General features: G+C 48.4%; 1 protein-coding gene across 2 annotated transcripts in view; it reads left to right on the forward strand.

Moving 5' to 3' along the window:
• MDGA2 (MAM domain containing glycosylphosphatidylinositol anchor 2) overlaps nt 1–19780 on the forward strand; it is a 207456-nt gene that overhangs the window by 105048 nt on the left and 82628 nt on the right. For both annotated transcript variants that reach the window (XR_005257063.1, XM_038137890.1), the window contains one exon: nt 7521–7790. Coding sequence is in view for 1 of the 2 variants with exons in the window: in XM_038137890.1 (XP_037993818.1) it covers nt 7521–7790 (270 nt within the window). In the remaining variant the exon portion in view is untranslated. The remainder of the gene's footprint in view (nt 1–7520; nt 7791–19780) is intronic.

A 19780-nucleotide genomic window follows, 5' to 3' on the forward strand; every position in this document is an offset into this window, starting at 1 on the left:
GGGACCCCAGTGGCAGGTTCAGGGGCAGACAAGGGTGGCTCTGGCCTTCAAGGGACACCTGCCCTGGGTGGGGGGAGCCACCCCTTTATCCCAGAACAGATCCAGGTGTTTTACCAGCTGGAAATCTCTCCTGTGTGCCAGGGAAAACCCTAAATCCTACCTGTGACATGAGGGGCTGGAATTAGATCATCTCCGAGGTTTGTTCCACCCCAAACCATTCCATGAGGAACCATTCCATGATGATCCTGAAGCACTTGCAATGCTTAAAGCTGCTCTGGGAGTATTTTACCTCAGTTATTCCATGTATCAAGTAAAAAAAAGGACACAAACCTGAAAGATCTGGGATTTGAGAAGCTTCTCTTTATTTCTTCTTGACCTGGAAGTGCTGGAAATTTAAAGGCAGTGAAAAGGAAATAGGAGAAAAGAGAGAGTAAGTAAAAAAAAAAAAAAAAAGATTATGACATGTAAGATAAATGTGTTTTCTTTGCCTAAACACAAAGTTTTAGAACTAGAACTGTTCTAGAACTCTAAAACTGTTTAGCTGAAGAATTTTCTCATTTTCTCCTCTTTTCACGATGTGTGCAGCTTCCGCTGGGATCTCTCTGTAGCAGCAGAGGATAAACACAGAAAAAATATAAAAGAGATTTTCATCGCTTGTTCAGTTTTAGGATTTTTCTCTTTTATTTTTCCCTGGGTTTATATTTTTTAGGGGTAATTTGAGTTTTTTGACGGCCTGAGGATGAAAAGAAAGGCCCTGCCCTATTGCAGGGTAGGCAATAAAAAGTTGATTTTCCCCCTGTAAAATAACAGTAAAAAAAAAAAAAAGAAAAGATAATGGGGAATGGAGCTGAAGGAGGGGAGATTTAGGTTGGATTTATGGAAGGAATTCCTGGCTGGGAGGGTGGGGAGGGGCTGGGCTGGAATTCCTGGAGAAGCTGTGGCCAAGTTGGACACTGGGGCTTGGAGCAGCCTGGGACAGTGGGAGGTGTCCCTGCCAAGGCAGGGGGTGGAACGAGATGAGTTTTAAGCTCCCTCCCATTCCCATTCTGTGTTTTTCTGATTCTAACTCAGAATCTGGGAATTCCAACTCGCTCTTGTTTGAGCTTTCTGGAGTAAATAGTTCCAGGAATGCTGCTTGCAGCCTGGCAGGCAGCTCAAACCCTTCTTCTCTGAGCCCTGCGTGTCTCGTTAGGAATATTGGCTTTGTGTTCCTGCAAGAAATGCTGGCTGTAAATGAAATGGATGCACACACAGCAATGGATATAAAAATATAATTCAATTATGTTCTATTACTTCGGTTCTGCCTTTCAAATAATGCCCCAAACTGGAGGAAATAATGTCCTTTCATTTCCATTCATCACAGCTGAGAGCCTTGTCAAGGACACGACTTGCTGCCTGTACTTTGATATTGCTATTAAATTATTGGGTTTCTTCTGCATTTCCAGTAATCCCTAAAGCCAATTGTGACATTTCCTCAATTCCATACATCCAGCCTAAATACCTCTATTTGTCTCACTGTAATTATGACACGTTGGCAGTGGATTTTTTCGGGCTGCTCCAAGAATGACAGATGGATTTTCCTCCTCGTGCGATCCCAGCCTCAGCTCCCCATCCCAGGCAGCAGCAGAGATTCCACCCCTTCAAATTCCCTCAACATCTTCATCTCATCCTTGAATAAATCCCAAAATGGTTTGGGTGGGATGGGACCTTCAGGATTATCCCATTCCAGCTCCCTGCAGGGCAGGGACGCCTTCCACTGGGTCAGGTTGCTCCAAACCCCATCCAGCCTGGAACATTCCAAGGATGGAGCAACCACAATTTTCTGGTCCAGAGTGCTTGGCCTTTATTAGCCTGGTCTAATTAAGAGTGTTAAGGATGACTTAATGAGTGTTTGCTTCGTGCTCAGTCTGAGAAAGTCTTGCCCCAGTCATTAATCAAGCCCAGGGTGTGTTTGCTGCTGGTTTAGGATTATCCCATTCCAACTCCCTGCAGGGCAGGGACACCTTCCACTGGGTCAGGTTGCTCCAAACCCCATCCAGCCTGGAACATTCCAAGGATGGAGCAGCCACAGCTTCTCTGGTCCAAGTGCTTGGCAGCCTGGTCTAATTAAGCGTGTTAACGATGACTTAAGAGTGCTTGGTTTGTGCTCAGTCTGAGAAAGCCTTGCCCCAGTCATTAATCAAGCCCAGGGTGTGTGTAGCACCTTGGAAGGACTGGGCTATGTTGGAGCCATTAATTATTAATTTCCTAATCAATCTCCATCGATCTGCCACCGGTGCCTGCCTTGCCTTTAACACGGGGCCACAAAAATGGATGTAATTCCCATTTAATTCCTGGTAGTGCCTGGAGCAGCAGGGCTGGGCTTTGTGACCCGCTGTAATTCCAAGAGCACTTTGTCACCGGTGCCGTTGGCTCCCCAGGCAGCTCTGAAGTCCCAGGATGTGATGCTGAGGTAGATGAAACAGGAAAACCTTATAAATATGATTGCCTGGCAAAAGATTTTGAGAATATGGAAACTATAGGCGAGATTGAAATGAAAGCAAGCTTTGAGGTACCTCAGTTCCTGAACAACAGGAAAACAATGGCATGGCCGGCTGAAGGTAATCCCCTTTAATGAAACAACACCCTCTGCCTGCAGACAGGTCCCAGGGTCAGAGCAGACCCTGCCAGCTTGGCAGAAGGGGCCCAAAGAGCAGTTTTTAGGGTTTAAAATGTAACACAGTGTGGTAATGTAATGATTCCTATAGGCTGTATGTAAATGCTGTAGGATTTGTATCTTGTATTAGATTGGTTAGTGAGCATTAGAATATTCAGCACAGAAGAAGATTTATGGTATTGTAACGGGAACTTCGCTCTCTTTTTACTCGTCCTTGCTCTCTCATCCTCTGTACCTCGCTCTTGCCTTCTCTCTCTTTACCCCTCTCCCTCTTTGGGGCTGCTCCTGCTGCCGGCAGCTCCAGCAGGGCCCCTGCCCCCAGGCCCTTTGCAACAAACCCAAGTTCCAAGACCAGAAGAAGATTTATTGTATTGTAACGGGAACCTCGCCCTCTGATCCTCTTTTTTGCTCTCTCATTCCCTCTTTGCCACTCTCTTTACCCCTCTCTCCCTCTTTGAGGCCTGCTCTGAGCTGAGGCTGGCAGCTCCCAGCAGGGCCCCTGCACCCAGGCCCTTTGCAATGAACCCCAAGTTCCAAGACCAGAAGAAGATTTATTGTATTGTAATGGGAACCTCGCCCTCAGATCCTCTCTTTTACTCTCTCATTCTCTCTTTACCACTCTCTTTACGTCTCTTTATCACTCTCTCTCTTTACCTCTCTCCCTCTTTGGGGCTTCTCCTGCTGCTGGCAGCTCCCAGCAGGGCCCCTGCGCCCAGGCCCTTTGCAACAAACCCCAAGTTCCAAGACCAGAAGATTTATTGTATTTGTAACAGGAACCTTGCCCTCAGATCCTCTCTTTTGCTCTCTCATTCCCTCTTTACCCCTCTCTTTACCCCTCTCTCCCTCTCTCGGGCCTGCTCCGAGCTGTGGCTGGCAGCTCCAGCAGGGCCCCTGCACCCAGGCCCTTTGCAATAAACCCCAAGCTCCGAGACCTGGCTTCAAAAACCTCTCATCTCCGTCCACCCCAACCGTCCCAGCCCCGTGGCTCCTGCAACGCGGCAGCACCGCTCCCGCACGGAAGCCTCTGAATGGGAGCCCCTTTCCCAAGGCTGCAGCTGCGGCGTGAATGGGAGCGGGGCGGATTCCCTCGCATCAGTAGGGCCTTGTTCTGCCAGGGGAGGAGCTCCCAGGGGCTCTGCCGCTCTCTTTGTCCCCTGCCAAGCCGAGCCTGATTCCCGAATGTGGGATTGGCGCTCGGAAACCCCGACTTCCAAAGGGCAGGGGGGACGCGGAGCCCTCAGGACACGGAGGCATTCTAGTGGTGTGCAAATGGGATGTCTGGAAAGAGTGCTCCAGGAAAGTTTTGGGAGTATTTCCCAGAGCTTGCTATTGTTCGATGATGATTTTTATTATTCCTAATGGGGTCCAAGGAAGGTTTGGACCGGGAATGTTGGCTGGCTGAGGCTCTGCTGGGTTGGAGGTTGTGGTTGGGAGAAGCTTTGCTGGCCAAAGCTCCATGGCCCAGTGTTCCCCTCCTCAATCCTGGAAGTAATTTAGGACAGACTTCGGCTTGGGAAGAGGCTTTGAGAGTGATAACAGACCCCATTTAGTCCTGACTCCTTCTGGCAGGGATGGTTTCATTGCATTTGGAATTCTTGGAATTTATGGGATTTCATTCATGAACCTCTATGGTGTTCCCGTGGCTGCCCCTGGATCCCTGGCAGTGCCCAAGGCCAGGTTGGACACTGGGGCTTGGAGCAGCCTGGGACAGTGGGAGATGTCCCTGCCATGCCAGGGGTGGCACTGGATGGGCTTTAAGGTCCTTCCAACCCAAACCATTCCAGGATTCTATGATTCCCTGACTATAACTCCCCATTCTTTTCTCCTTTAGCAGAGAAATATCAATTTAAAGGCTCATTCATGAATACTGGGAATATTGGAAATATTCCCTTCATCAGAGGGGCTTGACCCTATTTGCTGAAAACCTCAACAACCTTCCTGAATTTCTTAATACTTTTCGGATTAAATCCAGCTTGCCGTGTCTGTGGCTGCAGAAATCCAGGGATTTCTGTTTGCTTTTTTGGGATTGGAGCTGAAAGTGAAACTTGCGGTGTAAATAAAGGGAAACTGCCATATCCAAACCCTCATTTCCATGTACTTTCTGTCTGGATTACTGGGATGAAAGGGATGTGTCCCAGCCTTTTTATCCCATCCCACTTTGTTCCTGAAGGATGGCAAGGGCTCCCTTTCATCTGCAGGATTATGGAAGTGGCCCCACCAGCTTGGGTTGACGTCGGTGCTTTTATCTTTTGCTTCAAGTTGTGAAGGATTATCCGTGGTTCCCTTGTTCCCTGTCTCAAGATTTGATGGGAAGTGGGAGCAAAGAGCAGCTCCTTGCTGGAATTGTTCAGGAAAAATGATGAAACCCAGGAGAGAGGAAGGGAGAGGGAAATAGGTGCCAGCTGGGTGTTGGTGATGACCCCACAGGTTCTGGGTGTCACCTGGTTTTGTCACCTTCTTCCAAAACAAAACCTCCTTAAGCAGAAAACATGGCATAATTCCCAGTTTCCCAGCTGGAATTCCAAACCAGGGATCCATCAGCTGATGGAAGAAGAGCTCAGAGTTTGTGAGCAAAGAGACCCTGGCACAGCTGCCAGTGCTGGCTGGTTTGGGATCTGGATTTTTAGCCATGAGCCCAATTCCTTTGGTTTTAAATCACCTGAACCAGGAATTCATGCTGGGGAGGATTTGAGGAGTCCAAAAATGGGAGGAACTGGAGGAGAGAGCTTGGATTGTGAATCCCTGCCCTCCTAAGGGGCTTCCTTCTGCTGACCAAGGACTGGACTGAGGGAGTGGCTGGGGCTGTGTCCAGGAGGGATAGGGTGGACAACAGGGAAAGGTTCCACTGTTCCAGGGGGTGCTGGCACTGCCCAGGCTGTCCAGGGAATGGGCATGGCCCCGAGGCTGCCAGAGCTCCAGGAGCCTTTGGACAGCACTGCCAGGGATGCCCAGGGTGGGATTGTTGGGGGTCTGGGCAGGGCCAGGAGCTGGATCCATAATCCTTGTGAGTCCCCCCCACTCAGGACATTCCATGAATATGATGTTCCCAGTTCTCCCAGTGCCAGGACGGGTACAAAGGAAGCTCTTCCCATTGTTTTTTGTTCCCACTTCCAAATGCAGACAAAGCAAATTCCTCCTGGGTGAAGCCCGAATGAAGCAAACTCTGATTTTACGGCTGATTCTTGTATTTGCCTCTAGTGCTTGGTTTGTATTCCTTTAATATTGAAATAAGATTCCCATCTAAAGCAGAACACCCGGGAATATGTCCCTGTAATAACAAGGATGGGGATGTGATTTTGGAATGTAACATTTTTATTGCCTTTACCCTTTATTACCGCTTTTGCTGGCATTCTTGGCCCAGATTGTCGATCCTTCACCTTCATTCCAGGGGTTTTTTTTGGAGTTGCTGCTTTTCCTGGCCTAGCAATGGATATTTGTACATTGGTTCATCATTTAGGCAGCTTAAAGAATGCCTTGGAGCAAAGCCTGCATCCAGCAAGGGTGGATCTCTCTCCACAGGGGACACAGGATGTCACAGCTCAGAGTGTGATTTTATATTTATATTTATATTTATATTTATATTTATATTTATATTTATATTTATATTTATATTTGTTATCTTTATACCATATATATTAATATTATTTATATGTATATTATAAATATATATATTATTTATATTATTTATATTTTATTTATATCCATATTCTCCAACTAATTGCTGCCCTGTCCCTTGTTATTGAGCAATTGCTCCTCTTCCATTACATGGAAATATTTCATGGAAAAGGAGAGACAAGAAAAGAGAATTAAATTTAATCACGTCTTTCCAAGGTCAGCAGCATCTCCCCATCAGCCTGTGCTGACTGCTCCCACGCCTGGTCATAGGATATTATGGGAATTTTATGGGAATTATGGGAATTAGGTGTGAGCTGAAGGTTGCACATACCAGAGAGGGAAAAACGCCTCTGCCCGGGATGGTTCAGTCTCTCCCTGTGCAATGAGATGATGTCCCAAGGGAGATTCCTCTCTGGATTCCAACTACAGGGATTCATCCCAGTTGGCAGCCAGTTCCCAGGAGTTCACTGGGGAGAAGGTGGATGGAGAGGGATGGGTGAGTGGCAGGATCTGACGTGAGGAGAACAGGCTTCCCATGCCAAACAAGTTCTTAACTAATTCCTTTTTCCAAGGTTTCCAAACCAGTGTGCTGGCACTAGTTCCACACACAGGCATGTCCCATCCCAAATGTGGCTGCAGGGCTGTCCATCCATCCATCCATCCATCCATCCATCCATCCATCCATCCCTACCTGCCTCTGCATGCCCAGGGAATGTGGCTGCCCCTGGATCCCTGGCAGTGCCCAAAGCCAGGTTGGATGGGGCTGGGAGCAGCCTGGGACAGTGGGAGGTGTCCCTGCCATGGCAGGGGTGGCACTGGGTAGGATTTAAGGTCCCTCCCAACCCAAACCATTCCATGATTTTGTGATTCCATGGCTTTAACTATGCCTGCTTTTCTTTATCTCCTTCTCCTTTCCTTACTGCAACAACCAGTCAGAGCTGGAACAAGAAACCAGCGGGTGCCAGGACACAGGGAATGGCTTCCTGCTGCCAGAGGGCAGCGAGAGATGGGATATTGGGAATTAGGAATTCCTGGCTGGGAGGGCGGTGAGGCCCTGGCACAGGGTGCCCAGAGCAGCTGTGGCTGCCCCTGGATCCCTGGCAGTGCCCAAAGCCAGGTTGGATGGGGCTGGGAGCAGCCTGGGACAGTGGGAGGTGTCCCTGCCCATGGCAGGGGTGGGATGCGATGATCTTTAAGATCCCTTCCATCCCAACCATTCCCTGATTCTGTGATCCCTGTTGTTCTGCAGCATCCCCTTCCATCAAGCTCCTCGTGGACGACCCCATCGTGGTGAACCCTGGAGAAGCCATCACCTTGGTGTGTGTGACCACCGGGGGGGAGCCGGCGCCCAGCCTGACGTGGGTGAGGTCTGCGGGGGTCCTGCCCAACAAGACTGTCCTGAACGGGGGCACCCTGACCATCCCCGCCATCACCTCCGAGGATTCCGGCACCTACAGTTGTATCGCCAACAACAACGTCGGCAATCCCGCGAAGAAGTCCACCAACATCATCGTAAGAGGTAAGTTCAGCTGGAAAGCCATGGACTTTTCTCCTGGAAGATTATTCCAGTTCTAATCTAGTGGGACAGCAACATTCAAGGTTCAGTCTTTGGTGTTCAACATTCACTATTCAACGTTCAACATTCCTTGTTCAGCAGTCAGTGTTCAATGTTCAACATTCAATGTTAAACGTTCAACGTTCAATGATCATCGTTCAATGATCAACATTTTGAATGCTGAATGTTGAAAAACATTCAACATTCAAAATTCAATGTTCAGTGTTCAACATTCAATGTTAAGTGTTCAACGTTCAATGTTCAACGTTCAAAATTCAATATTCAATGTTAGACGTTCAACGTTCAGTGTTCAACGTTCGATATTCAACGTTCAACATTCAACATTCAAAATTCAATGTTCAATGTTCATGGTTTAACATTCAGCGTTCAATGTTCAACATTAAATATCTAACGTTCAACACTCAATGTTCAACGTTCAGCATTCAACATTCATTGTTCAACATTCAGTGTTCAAATTCAACATTTGTTGTTCAAGGTTCACTATTCAGCATTCAATGTTCAACATTCAAAATTCCATGTTCAACATTCAAAATTCAATGTTCAATGTTCAACATTCAAAATTCCATGTTCAACATTCAAAATTCCATGTTCAACATTCAAAATTCCGTGTTCAATGCTCAACATTCAAGGTTTAATGTTCAGCATTCAGTGTTCAGTGTTCAACATTAAATATCTAACATTCAACATTCAATGTTCAACAGTGGGGGTTCCCTCTGTTTCCAAGTGGTCCTGGTTGGACTAAATCATGAAGGTCTCTTTCAGCCTTGATGATTCTCTCATTCCGGGATTTCTGGTCATTTCTAATCAGTTGTGGGATGAAGTAGTGGTTTGGTTTCCAAGACTTCCGGAGTTCTTGTGCTGGGATCAAAGCCCTGAGGTGGTTTGGTGCCTTTTTGTGTTGGGGTGATGCAGCAGCTTTTCCATGCAAGGTGCAGAGAAATTGGTTTGTTCAGCCTGGAGGGGACTGAGGGGAGACTTCAGCGTCCCCTTCAACATCCTCCTGAGGAGCAGCTCTGATTGATGGTCCCTGTGACAATGACAGGAGCCAGGGAATGGCTGGAGCTGGGCCAGGGCAGGCTCAGGTTGGATATCAGGGAAAGGCTCTTGCCCAGAGGGTGCTGGCATTGCCCAGGCTGCCCAGGGAATGGGCACGGCCCCAAGGCTGCCAGAGCTCCAGGAGGGTTTGGGCAGCACTCCAGGGATGCCCAGGGTGGGGTTGTTGGGGGTCTGGGCAGGGAAGGATTTGGACTCCATGATCCTTGTGGGATCCTTTCATCTCAGGGTGTTCCATGGTTCTATGAGATGGTCACCAAAGGCCTTGGATGCATCCCAAGCTCCCGGAGTTCTCATTGCCTCCTTCATCTCCTCCTTCCTCCTTATCTGAAGCTGTTCCTGAAATCAAGGCTGGGAATGTCCTCCCTGGTGGGGAGCTTTAGATTGTTCCCTGTGCTTTAATTCCAGGAATTATCAGGAAAAGTGTTTGTCTGAGGTGAAAATAAAAGAGGAGGGCTTGCACAACAACTGCTCCCAGCTGGGGGGAATCTTTCCCTGCTCGTTCATTCCCTTCTGGAAAACCCCTGGGACACAGGCAGTTGGTTTGGATACAGAGCTGGACTGGCGTCATCAGAGAGGATTCACCTCCCTGAACCAAACACTTCATCTGAACCTCATTTTCCACTGTTTAATCTGGGAATGGAGGTGGAACACAAACTCCAAGCTATAGGAATTTGAAAGAATAACCTGGGAGTAATCAGACTCAGGAAAAACTGACGGATAAAGAGCCAATGTGGGAATATTTCACGGAAACCACAACCCCTGCTCACTTCTTATTGCCCAACATCTCCTGCTCTCCAGCAGGATGAGGAATTTGGAGTTAGTTCTGTCCTGGGGGTCAGGGAGGGAGCATTGGATCAGCCTGGATTGGATCAGGAGATGGGCGTGGATGGAGCATTGGATCAGCCTGGTTGGATCAGGAGATGGGCGTGGATGGAGCATTGGATCAGCCTGGTTGGATCAGGAGATGGGCGTGGATGGAGCATTGGATCAGCCTGGTTGGATCAGGAGATGGGCGTGGATGGAGCATTGGATCAGCCTGGTTGGATCAGGAGATGGGCGTGGATGGAGCATTGGATCAGCCTGGATTGGATCAGGAGATGGGCGTGGATGGAGCATTGGATCAGCCTGGTTGGATCAGGAGATGGGCGTGGATGGAGCATTGGATCAGCCTGGTTGGATCAGGAGATGGGCGTGGATGGAGCATTGGATCAGCCTGGTTGGATCAGGAGATGGGCGTGGATGGAGCATTGGATCAGCCTGGTTGGATCAGGAGATGGGCGTGGATTGATTTGGAATATTGTGTTCAAATTTGAATTTCTGACATTTGGCTCTGAGGTTCTGTTGTCATTCCTTGGCTCAGGAATATTCATTTGCTGGGATTTACTTGGGGATGAGGTGGGGAAGGGGAATTGGGAGTGGAAAACAGCTCGGAATAAGGAAAAGGAGAGGAAGAACTTGGTGTGAAAAGAAACCTCAGTGTTTTCATTGACCCAGCAGACAGTGCCAGCCAGCCCTGAGGAAAAGCCACATCCCTAAATCCCTGCAGACACCAATTCCATGAGTCACGGCATCATAATAAAAATAATAATAATAATAATAATATCCCCTCCCATTTTTATTTATAGAAGACGATGCCTGGGAGCTGCAAGATGTTGAACAAAGTCTCATTAAAACACTCTAGGTGTTTTTTTTGTGTTTTCCCTCTCTGCTCTGTGGCCCTGTTAATGCTGAGATGGGACCACAAAGAGAAGAACCCATTAAATAAAAGATGCTCAGCTCCTTCCCAGCCCCAGTTTTATTATTTCCCCCTCATTATTTCTGTTAAAAGGGAAAAACTCTTCTTTAGAAGGAAAAAAAAAATCTCCATTCCAGTCTTGGCTTTATCTTTGCAGCGAGTGATGCTGAGTTGAGGAGTGAAATGTGAGAGAAAAGCAGAGTTTGGGTTGACTTTGTCTGTTTATTTCTCAGCGTTTTGCCTCATTTCTCTCTCACTTTGGCTCATTTTGCTGTTGTGGGTCAGGATTTTCACACAGCAGCTGAGGAGAGAAGAGAATGTGCTGGAAATAGAAACTGCCATGCCAGGCAGGAGAAGCATTTGGTAAATGGAGTTCCCATCTTGTGCCAGGTGCACCCCGAATCCCAGGATTCAACAATAATCCCCCAATCTGACCCAGAAATAAATCTTCCCTCAAAGCACCAGCAGGGCTCCAAGGATATTTTTTTCCCTTAAATTTCTCTAAATTTCAGAGTCTTTATCCGAGCGTGCCTTTGCTGTCTGTGCTTCATTCCAGCAATGAAGCATCTCCGTGAATTTTTTCTGGATGTTTTCCGGTTTTTGTGGCTGCTGGCCACCGACACCTGACTCCAAAGGTGGAGAGGGACTTGGGACAAGAAAGGTGTGGATGTGTTGGAGGAGGCCACAGAGCTGCTCCCAGGGCTGGAGCCAGGCTGGGAGAGCTGGGAATGTTCCCCGGGAGAGGAGAAGGCTCCAGGCAGAGCTCAGAGCCCCTGGCAGGGCCTGAAGGGGCTCCAGGAGAGCTGGAGAGGGACTGGGGACAAGGCCTGGAGGGACAGGACACAGGGAATGGCTGCCAGTGCCAGAGGGCAGGGATGGATGGGAGATTGGGAATTGGGAATTCCTGGCTGGGCTGGGATTGCCAGAGCAGCTGGGGCTGCCCCTGGATCCCTGGCAGTGCCCAAGGCCAGGCTGGACACTGGGACACCCTGGGACAGTGGGAGGTGTCCCTGGCCATGGAAAGGATGGGAATGGGATGGGATTTAAGGTCCCTTCCACCGCAACCGTTCCAGGATTCTCTGATTCCAAGGTGGCTCCTCCATCGAGCAAGAGAGGAAAATGCTGGATAACATCCTTGACGGACACCTGCACATCAGATTGGGACACAGGGAGAGCCTCAGAGCGTTTTCCAGGGCTCAAAGTCAAGAGCACTGACAGGGTTGGGACGGGTGTCAGGCTGCATGAGAATCATGGAACCATGGAATTGCTGAGCTTGGAAAAGTCCTCCAAGACCATCGAGTCCAGCCCTCCCCCAGCACTGCCAGGGCCACCATGTCCCCAAGTGCCACATCCACAGGGCTTTAAATCCCTGCAGGAATGGGGACTCCATCCCACTCCTGGACATCCCGTTCCATTGATTCCCTCCTGAGGGCCTTCTCCCATTCTCATCTTTTATCGGATCCCTCCTTCTTTGCCACTGTAACAGCAGCACATTTTTAATTCCATCTGGCTCTGCCTGTGTGGCCTTCACCTTCTGGGAAGAGGAAGCCTCATTCTCGGAGTTAATTTTTCCGAGGGGTGGGATTCCCTGTCAGTTGAACTAGAAAATAATGACTGTGCTCAACAGCAGCACAAAAGCTCCTCCTGGACAAAAAGCACTCCAGGGAAATCCCTTTTTAAGGCCAGGATTGCTGGGAGTACCTCTGGATTATCCCTTTAAGAACTGTGCGTGAACTGTAGGCGTGGCTGCTAAAAAAAAATTATGGAATAAAAATAGAAGGAGGAGGCTCAGATTGGGGAATTAATGAACTTTTGTTGCTTTTTTAATTAAATAAAAATCCTGGGATTTTTTTTTTCTCTACACCTGCCTTCCTTCTGCTTTCCTCTTCTTTATCCCAAAGCTATTTTTAGGAATTTCCCTTGGGAAAATTTAGAGGAGTAAAGGATAAAATTAATTCTGGTTGGACATCAGCACCTCTGGAATGTCCCCAGATTCCATCAACTGAAATTGAGCAGGGCCCCCATGAGCTGCTGAGCGCCAGAGCCTGGGAAAGGCTCTGGAATTTTATCCCAGAGGTGGAATTGGGGTTTGGTGGCAGCAGTGATAGTTGTCACCCAGCAGGTCACTCCTAGCAGGAGGGTGAGCCATGGCACATCTGGACTTGTGGTCACTGCCTGGAATCTTCTGGGATTGGTTGGGAATTCTAATATCCTGAAGTGCTGGATTTTCCATGAAAGTGGCACAATAATGTTTTTTCGTTCTTTCTCTCTTTCCTCTCCGTATCCTGGGAAGGGCTCCCAGGAAACAGAATTGAATAAATTTCGGGATATGGGTCTGGCACATGTGGTGTCTGCCTGGAATCATCTGGGGCTGCTTGGGAATGCTAAAATCCTAAAATTTTCATTTTTCCGTGGAATTGGCAGAAGGGGCTTTTTTTTCCATCCTTTTTTTTCCCCGCTTTGTATTCTGGGAAAAGCTCCCAGCAAGTCAGAAAATGGAATAAATTTAGGGATGGGGGTCTGGCACGTGTGGTCACTGCGTGGAATCATCTGGGGTTGGTTGGGAATTCTAAAATCAAAAAATGTTGGATTTTCCATTAAACTGGCACAAGGAGCTTTTTCCCATCCTTCTTTTCCTCTCTGTATCCTGGGAAAAGCTCACAGGAAGCAGAAAGGAATAAATTTCAGGATGTGGGTCTGGCACGTGTGGTCACTGCGTGGAATCATCTGGGGTTGGTTGGGAATTCTGAAATCCTAAAATGTTGGATCTTCCATTATATTGGAGAAGGAGGGTTTTTTTCCATCTGTTTTTTCCTCTCTGTATCCTGGAAAAAGCTCCCAGCAAGTGGGAGAAGGGAATAAATTTTGGGATATGGGTCTGTGGTGGCCTTGGCAGTGCTGGGATAACACCTTGGCTCGATGATCTCCAAGGGCTTTTCCAGCCTTAATAATTCTGATTTTCCATCTTTTTTCCTGGCTGAAGAATTCCAAAGGCCCTGGCAAATATCCTCAGGCATCTCCTCCATGGATGAATGCCCTCTGTGATGGGATTTCGAAAGGTTTTAACCAAGCAAACCTGATCTCCTCATCCAGGGTATTCCATCAATTCCCAGTGTGCTCCTTGAAAGTTTACAGGTCTGGGAATGAATGTGGGGAAAAGGGGAGCTTTGGAGTTGAATAAATCCATTTATTTTTATTATCTGCCACAGGCTCAGGCCTGTGAGCTCTTCCCAGGCTGGAGGGTCAGGGATGAGTTCATAAAAGGCTCTCCCATAAAAATGGAGATGGTTTATTGATCCTTCTGCCCTTTCATTAGGACTTCCCGGAATTTTTGTGAGCAGGAATTTGATTTTGAAGGGAGTTTGCTGCTCTGGAGGACATCGTGAGGAGCCTGTTGGGCACCACGTGTCTGGAAGGATTTATCAGAAGGCATTTCAGGAGATGGGATTCATCTGATCCCTCTCCTTGTCTTCGGGTGGACACATTTTTTTCCCTGTTTTGTCATGGGGGTGCGGGGGACAGTGGCTGGACATGAGCCCAGGTGTGGCCAGGTGGGAAAGAGGCCAAAGGCACCTGGATTGGATCAGGAACCGTGTGGAAGCAGGGGCAGGGAAGGGAATGTCCTGATTGTCCCCTGTGCTGGAACTGCTGGAGCACCTTGAGGGCCGGGTCCAGTTCTGGACCCCTCAGCCTGGAGGGGCTGGAGCGTGTCCAGGGATAAGAACGGAGCTGGGAAGGGGCTGGAGAATCCCTGAGGGAGCTGGGAAGGGGCTCAGCCTGGAGCAAAGGAGGCTCAGGGGGGCCCGTGTGGCTCTGCACAGCTCCTGCCAGGAGGGCACAGCCGGGGGGGTCGGGCTCTGCTCCAGGGAACAGGGACAGGAGCAGAGGGAACGGCCTCAGGCTGGGCCAGGGCAGCTCAGGGTGGGCCCAGCAGGAATTTCCCCATGGAAAGGGGGCTCAGGCCTCGGCACTGCCCAGGGAGGGTTGCAGTGCCCATCCCTGCAGGTGTCCCCTGGAGGTGGCACTCAGAGCTCTGGGCTGGGGACAAGGTGGGGATCAGGCACAGCTGGGACTTGGTGACCTTGGAGCTCTTTTCCAACCTCAGTGATTCCGTGGTGTTTAGATTGGATATTTGGGAAAATTTCTTCCCTAAAAGGGTTGCCCAGCCCTGGCACAGGTACAGAGTGGAGTCCCCAATCCTGGAGGGATCTAAATCCACGTGGATTTGGCATCTGGGGACACAGGGCAGTGGTGGCCTTGGCAGGGCTGAGGAATGGTTGGATGAACTCCGAGGTCTTTTCCAACCTTCATGATTCCATGATTCCATGAGTATCTGTTTTCTGGTTTGGAGTGCCCATCCCTGGAGGTGTCCAAGGAATTCCTGGAGGTGGCACTCAGAGCTCTGGGCTGGGGACAGGGTGAGCACTGGGCACAGCTGGGACTTGGTGACTTTGGAGCTCTTTTCCCATCCTCAATGATCCTGGGATTCCACTGGAGACAAGGATAAAGGTTATTCTTACTCTTGATTGGCAGAAGTTATTAATTACTGAAGCTGATAATTGTTTTGGCAGGGTTTGTGCTGTTCTTTAAATATTGTTTTAGATCCTGGCTGATAACACATGACAAGGTCTGGGTACTTCTACCAATATTTTCTTTTTGGCAGAGAAAAAGTTGAATTTTTCCAAGTTTTTTCTCCTCTTGGAGGGGGAGGAAACCAAGAGGAGAAGGATGAGCTCACAGTGGTTTCTTCTGGTGTTCCCAAGGTGCTTTCCTGTCCTTGAAACGTGTTTTAAGACACTTTTCCTGCAGCATCAAGCAACTGGGACTGGATTTTTAGATCTCTGTCCAGTCTGACAAATAATTTTGGGAATTTTTATAGGATCCTGACATCGTTTTGAGGTATTTAAGAGTGGGAGAAAAAAGTGTTGGTGGGAAATGCGTCCCATATTGGAAGAAATCCAGGCTCTAGGGAAATCCTGAGCTCCAACAAAGCTTCTGAGCCACCCCAAAAGCAGGAATGGGGATAATCCAGTGTGGAAACCTTGGGAATGGGGGGTTTGGGATTGGGAGAATGGCTGAGTTTCTTGTACAAAGAGGGAAGATTTCCAATGGAACACTTTGGGGCAGGAAAACTCAGCAAGGCTTTTTTTTTTTTGAGGACAGCTTTGGCACAAGAATTAAACTTTTTAAAGGCCCTGGAAAACATCCAGCTGCAACATTCCAAGGATGTAAAATTTGTTTGGCGAGTGCAGAGCCCACTGGGGCTTGTGGCACCTTCTCTGAAGGGTTTCATTTATATCCCAATCCTTGTCTGGCTTGTGGCAAGACCCCTGAATTCCCATTTTCTTATGGGATGGGGCAGCCCCAATCCACTGCTCCGGCCACGTATCCATGCCTTGGCAAGCTGGGATTTTGGAGCTGAGGAAATATTTTAGCTTTTTTTCCCCTCTTTTTCTTCTGCTTGGGGTTTTAGAAGTGACAAAATTCCAGCTGCTAAGTTGTCTCTGTTTCTTCTCGGCCAAATTCCTGCAGTTTTTGGAATTTCCCCCTCACTTGAATGCGCTGGGATCTCATCCATGACCCATCATCTATATCCCCTAAAAATCAGGGAGGAAGCACCTTTCCATCAGGAAAAACGGAAGCACACAGCGATTCCTGTCTCCAAACCCAGCGACGCCACTGGCACAGCTCCTGGTTTTTCCTGGGAGCTGAGGGTGTGAGGCTGTGAAATTTCCATCCCTGGAGATCATCTGTCCTTGGAAAACCCGGTGTGAGCTGGAGATCAGAGAAGGAACCTCCTGAGCTCAATCCCACCTGGATATTTCTTGGAATTACAGAATGGTTTGTGCTGGAAGAGATCTTAGAGATCATCTGTTCCCAACCCCCAATGCCCTTCCTCCCGGTGCTGCCGATTTCCGTAGAATCTTTCCTTCTGAAAGCCGTTAAAAGAGGAACCACGCTGAGTTTCTCCCCCTTTGATCTCCCCTTCATCTCTTGAACGGATCAGATTTGGAGCAAGTTGTAAACTGAAATTTTCATCATTCAAAGGGATCCAAACCTCCCCCTCCTTCAAAAGAGCAGCTCCGAAGGAGCCGGGAGCTAATTAAGCCGAGCACACGGAAAAACAGGAATGAAAAATCCTTTTCTTTGCAAAATTAGCAGCAGTTTCTAAAAGTAGAGACAAAACCCGAAGTCTCTCCGTGGGATTTGCATTTAAATTGGAAGTGGGAATGCATCTGGCCCTGGAAGCGCCAAATAATTACTTGATATTAAAAAGTTTGGAGATGCTTTAGGAGGAGACGTTTGACATCTTAATTGTTCAAGAGCTGCTGGAAGTTCAGGATTTTAAAAACTCCCAGCTCAAACCGTGTTGACAGGAGCAGAATGAGCTGGTGCTGAAGTGTTGGGAATGTGGAGCTTTTTTTAGCAGGAATTTGCTTCCAGCCTGTCTTGGGATGTGGAGGGAACACTGGGGAAGCAGCATTTTCTCAGCTATCTCAGAGCCTTTTCCTCATGGACTGGGAAGTGCTGGAAGAGGCTGCTCAGGATGGGATGGAGTCACAATCCCTGGAATTGTGCCCAGAGTGTGTGGATCAGGACAAGGTTTAGTGGTGACCGCAGGGGTGGTACTGGGTGGTGGTTGGACTCGGTGATCTCAGAGGACTTCTCCAACCTGAACAATTCCATGATTCTAAATGCCCAGTTTAAGGAATTTGAATTTTGCGAGTGGTCCAAGTTGGAGTGTCGTCCCTAAAAACTCAGACTATTTATTGCATTACTCTATTCTTTTATTTTTGGATTTTTTTTTTTGTTTCCTTCCAACCCAGACTGGTCCTTATGACTGGAATTGCATCCAGGTCTGGGCTTCTCAGGACAAGGAAGGTGTGGATGTGTTGGGGGAGGCCACGGAGCAGCTCCCAGGGCTGGAGCTGCTCCAAGAGCTGGGAATGCTCCCCTGGAGAGGAGAAGGCTCCAGGCAGAGCTCAGAGCCCCTGGCAGGGCCTGAAGGGGCTCCAGGAGAGCTGCAGAGGGACTGGGGACAAGGCCTGCAGGGACAGGACACAGGGAATGGCTCCCAGTGCCAGAGGGCAGGGATGGGTGGGAGACTGGGAATCAGGAATTCCTGGCTGGGCTGGGATTGCCAGAGCAGCTGGGGCTGCCCCTGGATCCCTGGCAGTGCCCAAGGCCAGGCTGGACACTGGGACACCCTGGGACAGTGGGAGGTGTCCCTGGCCATGGAAAGGATGGGAATGGGATGGGATTTAAGGTCCCTTCCAACCCAAATCCTTCTGGAATTCTGTGCCACACTTTGATTATGCTGAGCTGATATCCACAAACTCTGTTATTTGGGGTGTGGTTTTGCTCTTCTATTCATAATTAAGTTTTACAATTAAACCAGAGATCTGTAATTTCCTCTCCATTATTTTCCTCTCCAATATTTTCCTGGTCCATGACAGCAAATGTGAATTTTTGGCAACCACAAGTTCGAGGTTTTCCCATTTTTTATCCACAGAACAACGCCAAAATGTATTTTCATGTAAAGAATGAAGTTTAATGACCGCACTGGGATAATCAGCAGTGAAAAGCATCTTTTGGACAGTTGTTAAAGTGTTTGGATAAGGGAATTTAGGGGAATCCTGGAGAATGTTAAAGACAGACCCAACTTTACTGCCCACAGCCAAAATAAACAAAAATTTGGTGTCTCTTCAGCGCTTGGGATAAAAACTTGGATTTTCCTTCTCTCCGCTTGATAGCAGCGGACAAGTTACTGCCAAGACAGCAGGGAAGGGTTTTTATTCAGTGGGAATGAGGGTTTTGGGCAGCAAATGGATAAATTTAGGCTGGAATTTCAGATAAAAATAAGCATGGACTGCAGGGCTCTTCCCATGTTGGGGTACTGGAGCAGATTTTGTTGTTCCATCCATTATCACATCATTCCAGGGTGGTTTGGCCAGGTTGGATGGGGCTTGGAGCAACCTGGGATAGTGGAAGATGTCCCTGATCATGGGGCTGGAACTGGACAGTCCCTAAATTCATTTCCAACCCAGTCCATCCTGGAATTCCGGGATCTTTGGCCATTTCCTTGCTGTGTCTCTGTAGTCCATTGTCCTTAAAAAATAAGTGAAGAATCTTTCCCAGGATCACAAACTCCTTTTCCCACTCGTGAGAAGGAAACAGGAAAGGATCAGGAACACCTGGACACCAGGAAAGGTTTCCTGGCTTCTCTGACCCAGCCCACAGTGAGATCCAGGAGATCACAGAATTCCCAGTGATTTTGGAGGGTCCTGGAAGTGAGGTGTAGCTGGGCATGAAATTATTGGAATATGGGAAATTTCCCGCTCTCAGGAAAAGGGCCAGGCTGGATTCTGAGCACTCCAAACCTCCAACATCTGCTCTGAGTCCGTGCAGGGCTCCACATCTGCTTGGGTGAAGTTCTCCTCTTGTTCACTGCGAAGGGGTCAAATCGAAATTGCTGACAAAAAGTGACGGGAAAACAACCCAAATGACTCCAAGCCTCCTCTGGAGAGGGCACGGAAGGTGCCTCGAGGGGCCTCTGGCTGCTCGAAGAAGGTTAAAACCAGAAATTTGGAGTTTTGCTGCTCCATGGCCCTGTTGTCACGCATTAAACACGGACAGAACCATCAGCATCCACAAATCTGAGCATTCCCTGTGTCCTGCATCCACCTGGGAAGCAGCCAGGGGTCCACAATTCTCGTGTCAAAGCCTAGAAATGGTGCAGAAAACGGTGCAGAACTTGATGTATTTGAGCCATTAGAAACTGGGGAGGCAGGGACATTCTGAGGCATTAAAGGAAAATTTGGGGTTGATCAGGGAGGGGGTGGGGAAAAAACCAACTGAACCTGATGAATGCAAATAGGCCTTGCTTGAGATCCTGCACTGCATTTTATTACTTTGAAAATATAATTAATGAGGGAGGGCAGGGACTGTTTGTGAGGAGTTTGAGGACAAAAGTTGTTTCATCTCGGGTTGTTTGATCACATCCTCGTTCTTTTGGGGCCTTTGGAGTGAGGCTGGCACTTTGCTGAGTCTCAAAGAACAGTTTCAGATTTATTTGCACATTTGCTGCTCCTTTGGAGCTCTGTGGGCCGGTGATGTTCCCAAAAATCCGTCCCCAAAAATC

Source organism: Motacilla alba, chromosome 5 (assembly GCF_015832195.1).
Source record: "Motacilla alba alba isolate MOTALB_02 chromosome 5, Motacilla_alba_V1.0_pri, whole genome shotgun sequence".
Classification (NCBI taxonomy): domain Eukaryota; kingdom Metazoa; phylum Chordata; class Aves; order Passeriformes; family Motacillidae; genus Motacilla; species Motacilla alba.